General features: G+C 35.0%; 1 protein-coding gene across 6 annotated transcripts in view; it reads right to left on the minus strand.

Annotated features, from left to right (window-relative positions):
* The window catches only part of RELCH (RAB11 binding and LisH domain, coiled-coil and HEAT repeat containing), a 144,866-nt gene that overhangs the window by 78,078 nt on the left and 54,733 nt on the right, over positions 1-12,055 (minus strand). For 4 of the 6 annotated variants that reach the window (XR_010323439.1, XM_064294434.1, XM_064294435.1 and 1 more), the window contains exons 6-11: positions 10,987-11,046; positions 10,606-10,809; positions 10,411-10,502; positions 9,227-9,520; positions 4,226-4,301; positions 3,171-3,266 (exon numbers count right to left, since the gene is read on the minus strand). Coding sequence is in view for 5 of the 6 variants with exons in the window: in XM_064294434.1 (XP_064150504.1) it covers positions 3,171-3,266; positions 4,226-4,301; positions 9,227-9,520; positions 10,411-10,502; positions 10,606-10,809; positions 10,987-11,046 (822 nt within the window). In the remaining variant the exon portion in view is untranslated. The remainder of the gene's footprint in view (positions 1-3,170; positions 3,267-4,225; positions 4,302-9,226; positions 9,521-10,410; positions 10,503-10,605; positions 10,810-10,986; positions 11,047-12,055) is intronic. The other 2 variants (XM_064294436.1, XM_064294437.1) reach the window with 1 other exon arrangement.

Here is a 12,055-nt window from a genome sequence, read left to right on the forward strand (position 1 = left end):
TTCCAAGGCTGTAATCTTTGCGGAAGCAGACTGTTACACCTTTCTCCTGTAGGCTGGCTGGTGGTTTCCAACTGCAGGCCTTTTGGTAAGCAGCTGAGTGCTTTAGCCACTGCACCACCAGGAAGTTTATATAATTAAAGGTACATAATTGTTACAATCAATTGCATCTTAAATTTGAAATGCGGTATGCTGAATTTAGAAATTATAATAATACTTTTACTGCAACATGCAGGTTGAGTGAAGTTGTTACTTCTCTATTTTTAAGAGAAAACTAAAACAAATAATGGTAGCATCAACTTTCATTGTTCTTTCCACTTTTTAAAAAGTGTAATTTATTAGATAGCTTTAATGCAACATTTAACCACTCCATTTAAAACAGTGAGTCATACCATCAATTGGGTCAAAGACAACATTTCTTTCTTTATTTGGAAATTTTTTCTTTTTTGTTTTAAAATATTTTAAAATAATGCTTGATATTGCTTGTCTTTTATTTTAACTTTTTGTAAGTAGCACAAGCAAACCATAATTTGTAAAATTTTTATTTCAAACACATATATGTACGTATATATGTATGTATATACTGGCACACAATGTAAAACGTTTGTCTCTTTCTTACAGTATAATCAATAAAGTATGAAAAAAATTAAAAGACGTTTAAAAAAGAACTAAAAGACTAGATATTATGCAGTCTTAAGAATGAGAAAGCTCCTTATACACTGATAGAGAATGATGTTTGAAATATAACGTTACATGGAAAAGAGCGAAGTAGAGAACAGCACATAGAGTATGGTATCATTTGTGTAAGTTATAAAAAAAAAATATTTGTATTTGCTTGTACATGAACAAAATATCTCAAAGAATATACTATAAAGCCAAAGAACAAAACACAGTGCCATCGAGTTGATTCCGACTCATAGTGACCCTATAAGACAGAGTAGAACTTCCCCACAGAGTTTCCAAGGAGCGTCTGGTGGATCTGAACTGCTGACCCTATGGTTAGCAGCCATAGCGCTTAACCATTACGCCACCAGGATTTCCAAAGAATATACTAGAAGCTAGTAAAACTGTCCCATTGCGTGTGGGACAAGTTGCTCAGAGACGGGAGGAAGAAAAGTTTCCATTATATACCTTCTTATATTTAAAAATTTTTAAACAATGTGAATGTATTACTTAGCCAAAATCTTAAAGACTAACTGTTCTTAATGTTTTATTTATTTTCAGCTATAGTACAATAATTGATCAGTTTTCAGAACATTTTTATTGTATTTACATACAAATAAAAAGACATATTGATGAGGTTAGATAAAACTCAAGAAAGAAGAAAAAAAAAGTCAGTCCTTTAATCAAAACAGCTTTTTTAAAATAGAGATTTAAAGAACTAGGGCGGAATATCAAATAAAATATAATTGAATATCAAAGGATATAATGAAATAAAACTTTTGTCCTTTTATGCCCAAGGATTATTTCCAAATCAAACTAAGATATAAGTCGTCATTTATCAATTTAATTTTAAACGAATACAACTTTGGCATATTATAAATGATACATTTACTGATAAAAAAGAAGAACACGGTACAAATAATTAACTAAACAAAGGTAAATGATCATTATACATGAAACTGTAAGTGTATTTTTTTTTTCAAAAATAAGATTTAAAATCAGCCAGAAAAGTAAACATCATACCACAAATTAAATACATATTATATGTATATATATTTTACATATATAATGTATCTGATAACTGATGATGCAAATTTATAAGTATTTCATGCAGTATACAATCAGATTTCAGTGATAGAGTCCTTTATGATAATATGCAAAATTAAAATGAAAAAGCTATAACTGGATCTCATGATAATTAGGTTTCTGTGATATTTTAATATTATATTAAGGAAACAGCAGAAAGGTTGCAAACATTAATGCATTACATGGATTATGTTACAAGCTTAGAAAGGAAAAGAAGCTCAAACACCATTCTGCCAGGAAAAACTGCAAAACAATCTGAAATTAGACACTGATCCTTCAAGACACAGAAAATTTTCCATACTTATACAACTATTTTAAATAATTAAAGAAAATAAAACCATTAGTAAGAAAAGTCTTTTTTTTTTCTTTCATTTTTTAAGTAAAAATACCTAAAGGAATAAAATTTCTAGAAGTTCTATATATAAGTTTTCTTGAGGATCAGTACAAATTTCTTGTGCTAAAACAGATAAAGATAAGCTTTGAATGGGTTTGCCAATGCATTATGTACCTATCATACTGTAGGTCCCCTAATAATTATGATTGAAATAAGCGGTAAATATTAAGAACAGTGGAACTTATATAATACATTCTAAAATGTTTTTAACCCATTTTTCATTAAAAATTCTGTGAACTGGAAATTTATCTCACAAATTGAATAATGCAAATAAATAACTTCTTTTGCAAACAAATAATCCACTGTCATTTGAATTAGAGATAATACTTCCTTAGTCTTTTATTGGCTAAATATAACTACAAAGATAACTTCCAATAGCATTTGTGGCTCACACTACAGGCTATGTGTACTAAAGTATATTTGTAACTGTACTGTGGATATCTTGGCATCTGTCAACAATAGGTTATAAGAAAAACAAAAAACGTATTAAGTTTAAAAAGTTACTTCAGTCAATATTATAACTATCCTATCGCTACAAGATAAGCATAATTTATTGCCAAACAAACAATAAAACATTTGCAATAGGAAATGACAAGTATACTTAAGGAAAGAATAACATTATTAAAAAAAAAGTCCCTGTTAATTTTCAATACAAAAAGTGTCCACTTCTGTAGACACATCAAGCAGATCACATCAAAGGCAAAGATGAAGTAAATTAGTTAACTCGTAATGTAAACAACAGACAGTGTTCATGGCACATAAATGGACCTACAGTAATAGTTAGTGCTGCAGAAGCTAATGATGCTTTGGGCAAAATTGGGAAAACATGAATACCATGCAGTTTTACTGAACTCACCTGACAGAGGTGTAAAACCATTCTCTAGGAGCAGAGATGCATGCACAAAAGTAAGAATATGATTGCAAGTAATAGACTTTCAACAAAATAAAAATATAACACTAAACTTCAAAATGACAAAAAATGGACAACGTGATGAGATTGTTTGGATGAAAATATTTTTGTGTGTCTCACCTCTCTCTTTGCCAGCAGCACATTAGGAACAATGTGTGGCAGGCAGCGCCCCAGCATTAGCATGACATTCTTTTCACTGTCTGCGATCCGAGATACCTAGAAAACCAGAGTTAATAAACGACAATAGTGAAGAACTTCTGTACATGATGGTACTTAAAGTTCACGTTTAGACCCCCCGCCTCTGCTCCAAAAATACATTCCAAAATTATGACTATAACAACAACCACAGTAACCGTGCTGCCAGACAGGATAAACATTTCGGTGGGCCAGAAGTGGATTAAGAACATCAGTAAGCTGAAGCCAGCCAAGGAGATCTGTTAACTCCACTTCTGTACACAAGCAGAGATAGCACAGGACTAGAGCTGCCTCAGTGCGATTTCTTTTGTCCTTGAAAAGATAACTAAAAAGCTACAACCACGGCTTAACGCTACAGCTTGTATACTGAAGCTGCACGCTCCAGGTGGCCCAGGGAAGGAGACCTAGTACTGCAATAAAAATTGCCAGGACTGCACCCAAATCATCCACTAGCTCTTTGATATCGCCAATGACACTGCAGGACAGAAGCCCATGGGGGGGGGGCAACCACAAAACAACTAGAAAGAGAAGAGTGAGTTAAAAGAGAAAAAAAAAAAAATTGATCTCAAGATGAGCCTACAACTACAATAACAAAACCCTAGAGGAAAACTAACCTCTAACAACTAACAAACTCCGCAATTCAAAGACACTTACAATGAAATGAAAATAATGAAATAATTGAAATATAAACAGTGGACACTTAAATTGGCTTTCTGAATTATACCAAAGAGGGGTATATATATATATGTGTGTATATATATATATTTAATTTAATATTAATAAAGGTTTAATCCAAAGAGCAGAAATAATCAGCTACTCCCCTTAAAAGTTTAAAATTTTAGAAAGTACTTCTTGGAACATTATTATAAACAGTAGATTTGTATGTAAAATACAGACTAATCACAGCTGCTTTTGGATGGAGACACTAAGAAGCAAACACGAGAATGCTTTGAGTAGCAAGAGTATCTGGTATAATTTACCTCTGATCCTAAACGACTATCTGCTGACATTCGACAAAAAGAGAGTAGTGCTTGGTGGAAAGCAGGTGACAATTTCCTGGAAGAAAATATTGGATGAAAAGAAGAGAATACCAAAGAGTCATCACTGACATTTAAGGAGCAAGTTGAATGTTACAACTCCCATTCCTGCATTTAACCCTACCCCGGAATGTTAACCAGATTTCTCGGCAGCGATGACCTAAAGGACGCTGCAGAACTATACGGTGGAAAAAAATCAGCAATAATTGCTGAACATGAAGTAGCTTGATGTTAGGTACATGAACATCCCTTAAATGTGAGTGGATCAAAGCTGAAGTTGTATATAGGTAAATGAGTATAGAAACCACTGGCATAATCTGAAATGTGGACTTTTTTCCTGCCAATTCTCTATGGTCCCAGTAATGTAAACAATGGATGCAAAGGTTAACCCGGCATATTGCTAAGAGGAATCAAAATTTTTCAGATATATAATAAACTTTAATGTTAGAAGCCCACATAAAAGAAGTAAAATTTAGAGATAAACGAAGAAGAGGCTCATTCAGCATTCATGATATATTTTGTGCAACAGAAAATACTATTCACATTTAAATATGGAGGTTAAAGCATCATTTATATCCCTAAAACATAGGGTTTCTGTAGTAGTGTTCCTCAGATTATGACCATGAGTTGTATTTTACTTGATCAACCTACAAAGAAAAGGCTAACACTAAAAATTACATACCCAAAAACCAGACTCACACCGAGTTGACTCCTATTCACAGCAGTCTTACAGGACAGCATAAAACCGCCCCATAGGGTTTCTAAGGCAGTAATCTTTATGGAAGCAGACTGCCACATCTTTCTTCTGCACAGCAGGCTGGTGCATTTGAACTGCCAAAGTTTTGGTTAGCAGTTGAGCACTTAACCACTGGGCCACCAGGGCTCCAAAAATTACATAATAGAACTTATTTGGTAAACCAGATGTTAGTATACCACAGAGTGGCACTTAGTAATTTCTATCCTACAGTTACAGTGGTGTGCCAGAGCTTGTGCCTGCTTGCTCATTTATTTTCCTCCTTCCACATTCTCTCAGTAGAGGGTACCATAATCCACCCAATTGTCCAAGCCAGAAACTTCAGGTCCACTTAATCTTTCCCTTTCTTTTAACTCCAAATCCAAACAATCTTTTACCTCCTAAATATCTTGTGAATCTATCCACTTCTTTCCATTCCTACTGCCAATGCTTCAATATAGGACAGGCCTCAATCATTTCTTACTTGGATTCTTCTAATAGATACCTATTAGACTCCCTTCCCCCAGTTTTGCTACCATCCAATCACCTCTACCTGACAGGATCCTTTCTAAAATACACATTATGTCCTGGCTTTTTAAAATGAGTTAACACAGGCTTACATGACTTGGTCTTTCCCTGGCTCTCCACCTTCATCTCCTGTCATTTATCTCACTTGCATTCTTTGCTTAAACCATACTAACTTCTTGTTAGTTCCCCAAATTCACCATATTCTCTTTACATATGGTGTTCTCCCTTAATAGGATACTCTTCCCCTTATTTTTTTGCCTGGTTAATTTTACTAAGTCTTCAGGTCTCAAACTAGATGTTGCTTCTTCATCAAAACTGTCCCTGCTCTGATGACTAGGTTAGGCACCTTGATTATATATTCCCAAAACAAGCTCTACTTTCTTTATATTACTGCACTTCATAAAAAAAAAAAATTTTTTTTTTTAGTTGTAATTGCTTGATTGTATGTCTCTCTTATAGTAGACTATAGGGTTTGTGACTGAAGGGATTCCCATATGTCTTGCCTGCCATTATATTCCTTGTAATAGTGCCTCGTACATAGTAGGAGCTAAAAAAATTAGTTTAATAAATTTAACAATCACCTATCTCCTTCAGGTGGCTTTGCAGTATCAAAGAAGATAAATGGAAGCACTCTTAAACATTAAAGAACTATTACAAATGCAGTTATTGTTGAATATAATATAGATTTTTAATGACCATATTTTATCTGTATTAGAATGAATATGCATTAAGAATTGGGCCATGTCCATTTGAACTCTGTAACCCCTACATACCTAAAGAAGAAAAATATATAGTAAATACACAAAAAGTAGTGGTTCACTAGTATAAAGTTTCTCTTAAAAAAAAAAAAAAGTCTCATTAACAATCAGTACCAATAGCCTAAAATAAATTAGACACGTTGCCGTTGTTAAGTACGTTTGGATCAGTTCTGATTCACAGCAACCCTTTGTACAACAGAACAAAACACTGTCCTGTCCTGCACTATCCTCATTATCAATGCTATGTTTGAGCCCATTGTTGCAGTCACTGTGTCAATTCATCTCATTGAAGGTCTTCCTCTTTTTCTCTGACCCTCTACTTTACCAAACATGATGTCTTCCTCCAGGGACTGGTCCCTCCTGATAATATTTCCAAAGTAAGTAAAATAAAGTCTCGCCAACCTCCCTTCTAAGGAGCATTCTGGCCGTACTTCTTCCAAGACAGATTTGTTCATTCTTCTGCCGGTCCATGGTATACTCAATATTCTTCGCCAACACCATAATTCAAAGACATCTATTCTTCTTTGGTGTTTCTTATTCATTGTCCAGCTTTTGCATCTACACTAGGTGACCAAAAAATACTATGGCTTGGGTTATGTGCTTCTTAGTCTTCGAAGTGACATATTCGCTATTTAACACATGAAAGCAGTCTTTTGCACTGAATTTGCCCAATGCAATGCATGTCCTTTGACTTCTTGACTGCTGCTTCCATGGGCACTGATTGTGGATCCAAGTAAAATGAAATCCTCGACAACTTCAATCTTTTCTCTGTTTATTATGATGTTGCTCATTGGTACAGTTATGAGAATTTTTGTCTTCTTTATGTTGAGATGTAATCTATACTGAAGCCTGTGGTCTTTGATCTTCATCAATAAGTGTTGCAAGACCTTTTTGCTTTCAGCAAGCAAGGTTGTGTCATCTCCATATCCCAGGTTGTTAATGAGTCTTCCTCTAATCCTTGATCCTGAGTTCTTCGTATAGTCCAGCTTTTCAGACTATTTGCTCAGCATACAGATTAAATAAATATGGTGAAAGGATACAACCCTGACACACTCCTTTCCTAATTTTAAACCATACAGTATCCCCTTGTTTTGTTTGGACAACTGCCTCTTGGTCTATGTACAGTTTCTGCATGAGCACGATTAAGTGTTGTAGAATTCCCATTTTTGCAATATTATCCATAATTTGTTATGACCTATATAGCAGCATGTCTTTGCACAGTCAATAAAACACATTTTAAATATCTTTCTGGTATTCTCTACTTTCAGCCAAGATCCACCTGACATCAGCAATGATATCCCTTGTTCCATGTCCTCTTCTGAATCCAGCCTGAATTTTTGGCAGTTCCCTGTCGATGTACTGCTGCAACTGTTTTTGAATGATCTTCAACAAAATTTTACTTGCATGTGATACTAATGATATGTTTGATACATTCCACATTCTGTCGGATCACTTTCTTTGGGATGGGTACAAATATAGATCTCTTCCAGTTGGTTGGCCAGGTAGCTGTCTTACAAATTTTGTGGCACAGAAGAGTGAGCATTTCCAGCATTGCATCCGTTTGTTGAAACATCTCAATTGGTGTTCCATCAATTCCTGGAGCCTTGTTTTTCGCCAATGCTTTCAGTGCAGCCTGGAGTTCTTCCTTCGGTATCATCGGTTCTTGATCGTATGCTACCTCCCGAAATGGTTCACCGGCAACCAGTTCTTTTTGGTACAGTGACTCTGTATTCCTTCCATCTTCTTTTGATGCTTCCTGCATCATTTAACATTTTGCCCATAGAATCCTTCAGTATTGCAACTTGAAGCTTGTATTTTTTCTTCAGTTCTTTCACACTGAGAAATGCCAAGCAAGTTCTTCCCTTTTGGTTTTCTAACTCCAGGCCTAAAACAAATCAGTCATGCTTTCCTATTATATGCTAACACTAGGTCTAATATTCCTCTCCAAAATAGGAGGAGAAAGCAGGATCTTGTGGCTAAGGATGCACTATAAGATATTCATGAGGATTAAATGAGTTCGTGCACATAAAGCATTTACAACTGTCCCTGACATATAATAACCCATTGCTGTCGAGTCAATTTCAGCATACAGTGACACTATGTGACACTAGGACTCTTTGACATAAAATAAGAGCTCAGTAAATATTTGTCTAAAATTTTTTTTTTCACATTATAATCTAATGATTTTAAAATTATACTTTGTCTCCTTTGCTAGAAAACATGATCATGAAGGACAAGGACCTGTCATCTGAGTTCAATTTCTGAGATCCAACAAAAATTAAATAAGTAAATTAAGAGAATATTAATGATACAGTATTAGTAACAGAAGCAGACACAGGAAATGAATCAGGAGCAAAAATTATTCCTTTCTTTAGCATAGGCAACTTTGCACATATCAAAACTTTCTTTTGAGTCTGATGACTATTCAAGAATAGATAAAAGGTAAAAAGCACTGGGTAAAAGTGTTTAAAGTACATATACAGAAGGAAAAAAAAATAAACTTGATGCCGCTGAGTCAATTCCAACTCATAGTGACCCTATAGCACAGAGCAGAACTACCCCATAGGGTTTCCAAGCATGTGGCTGGTGGATTTGAACTGCTGACCTTTTGGTCAGCAGTCATAGCTCCTAACCACTGTGCCACCAAGGTTCCAAGATACACATACTAATATACATATTATTTATGAATTTCATAGTTAGCTCAGATAGAATGTAACATGTTGATTGTTTATTCGTCTTTAACATAAATTTAATAATAATTTTATGACATGTTTTTGTGACATGTACCTTGCTATGTGGTAAGTTCACTTTAAATGCAAAAATTCATTTATCTTATCTACAAAATTAGAACTAAAGCTCTTCCAATTTGTCAATGTATTAAATATCTGAATGATGCATTTTAAAATAGATAGGACACATACTAACCTATTGGGTTTATCGAAGTGAACTGCGTTTTTACTTGGTGGAGAAGAAGATGGCATTCCTTCCCTTTCCCTCCTGGGGAAAGAATTTAAGGAATTTTCTTTAGGAATAGTGGAGTCAACTTCATCTGATATTGAAAGTTGAATATCCTTGCTTTTTCCCTTCTCTGAACTGTTTACAACTGAATTCTGTCCACTGTCTTCAGAGTCCTTGTGGGAAGACTGATCCAAAGGAGGCTGAACAGAGTCACAAACCACTGGGATGGCAAAGTGTTCATTTTTGAGGATGTCCATTTCACTGCAGAAAGAAAGAGAAGTTACCAGAGAACAACAGTATTTTTTAAAAACTGGCAAAAGTATAAACCTCAAAATGTGTTTAATGCTCTAAAAGTATACATTAACAGAAGAGGTTTTTGATTAATCTTTTTTATACTATATTTATTGATGCTTCATACAAACACCTAATACTGTAACCATAAACTCTCACCAATGAAACATAACACTGGCCTTTTACTATAAACCCTACTTTAACATTAGTGGAGCACTGGTGGTGCAGTGGTTAAGTGTTCCATTGCTAACCAAAAGATCAGCAGCTCCAATCCACTAGCTAGTCCATGGAAACCCCATGGGGCAGTTCTACTCTGTCCTGTAGGGTTGCTGAGTCAGAATCACCCCGTCGGCAATGAGTCTTACATTAGTGGCAACTGCTTTTCCATTATAAGATCATAACCATTTAAAAAAAATCAAATTTTAGCACTTAACTTCCTTTTCTTCATTTGCAAAGTGGGGATAATTCCATCTAATCCAAGGCATTATTGTAAGTATAAAATGAAAACATGCCCAACACTGATGTAAAGGATTTATTTATTGGTACTGATACAACTCAGACAAGTTAAAAGTATCTTATTCCCTGGTTCCAAGGCAATCGATTGTAAAGTCATTTCCATGATTTGATAACATTTTTGGGGAAAAAAAGATATACTACCATACTAAATATATGAATCAACTAAATACATGAATTAATACATGAATCCACAATATATGAATGTGACCATCACTTTCAGAAATATTAAAATGTAAAAGAATTGTGTCTTACAACTGAAACAGTGTTTTATTTATGTGTATTATCTGCCAATTTCTTTAAAAACTTTTAAGAGGTTTTTTTAGAAATAATGATCAAGTGCTTACCTTTCAAGTCTTCTGATTTGCTCCATCAAGGACCATTTTTCACTATTTAATAAACTAATCGTATCTTCTAATTTCTGGACTAGCAAGGAGTTCTAAAATCAAGATGGGAGAAAAACAGAAACTGAAGGTCTCATAGTATGCTTTTACATAGTTGAAATACTTTTTATGGACTTAACCAGTTAGCTGATCTCTCACCTCTACAGGCTGAGGAGTTGCAAAGGTTGGAGGAGCGTTGCCTAAAATTGGTGTAAGAGCCTCTAATTCATCTTCTTCTACTCCACTGGCTACATCCACAAGATCTTTCCCAGACACTTGATGATTTCCGAAATCGCGGTAGAGTTGCAGCAAGTCTGGAGGTTTGGGAATGTTTAATCCTACATCATCCCACAATTCAAAATCCTAAAAGATACAAAATAATAATATAAAAATTATAACATCTATGAGACAATTTTCTCCTGTGTTTTGAGGTTCATTTTATTCCTTATTTGTAATATTTTGAAAATTCATAATTTTATTGTAATATCTAAGTGTATATATGTTCCATGTGAGTAACTATCATTCTTAAACTTATCTTACATTTTCCACCATCCAATATTCTTCTTGTAACTTGCAGATCCATCTAAGTTTCTCAACATCCTAAGAAAACATGTTTAATTGTCAAGATGTTACTCATACAATTTTTTTTTTCTTTTTTTAATCCCTCAGAAATATAAACCCTGTGCTTAGCACTAGGAGTAAAATATTGTCACCATTCAGGGGCTCCACAATTAAGAGTGGACAGAAGAAAATAGGTGAAAACTAAAGTATCATGATGTTATTGGTGTCAAGTTGATTCCTATACATAGGGACCCTAACAAGAAAGAGTGGAACTACCCCATAGGGTTTACTAGACTGCAAATTTTTGTGGAAGCAGATTGTCAGGTCTTTTCTGCTGTGGAGCGGCTGGTGAGTTCAAACCACCAACCTTTCAGTTAGCAGCCAAGTGCTAAACCATTGTGCAACCAGGGCTCCTGCATGTACTATGATTAAAGTACTGTCAAGAATTCAGAAAAAGGAGTCAATTTCTATCTTGAGGTGTGGATAAGAAAAGGTTTCTGCAAAGTGATAACCCATGAACTCTCTTGGAAAAGGGTTAGGTATTTACTCTGCATATGGCAATGAAGGTTAGGAGAACTAAGTTATTTCTGAGAGAGGGAGCAGAATGAGCAGAGACACAAAGCCCTTGAAGGAGTCAGGTATATTTAGGGAGGTGCAAGCCTCTTTGTTTGGCATGATTATAACAGCTAGGAGAAAGACAATGCTGGAGAGGTAGGTAGAAGGATAAGCTAAAAAGAATGTTGAAAAACCACTAAACCCACTGCTGTCGAGTTGATTCCGACTCATAGTGACCCTATAGGACAGAAAAGAACTGCCCCATAGTTTCCAAGGAGCGCCTGGCAGATTCGAACTGCCGACCTCTTGCTTAGCAGCCGTAGCACTTAATCACTACGCCACCAGGGTTTCCAAAAAGAAAGTTGACAGTGTTTATAAATTTAGAATTGATAGGGAAGGCACTGAAGCAGAAAGCAAGAGGGGTGATGGACAGAGAAAACAGGAAGAAGTTAGGAAACTGGAGATACCCTTTTGATACTGAACTTGTATTTGT

The sequence above is a fragment of the Loxodonta africana genome, chromosome 11 (genome assembly GCF_030014295.1).
Source record: "Loxodonta africana isolate mLoxAfr1 chromosome 11, mLoxAfr1.hap2, whole genome shotgun sequence".
In the NCBI taxonomy this organism is placed as follows: Eukaryota; Metazoa; Chordata; class Mammalia; order Proboscidea; family Elephantidae; genus Loxodonta; species Loxodonta africana.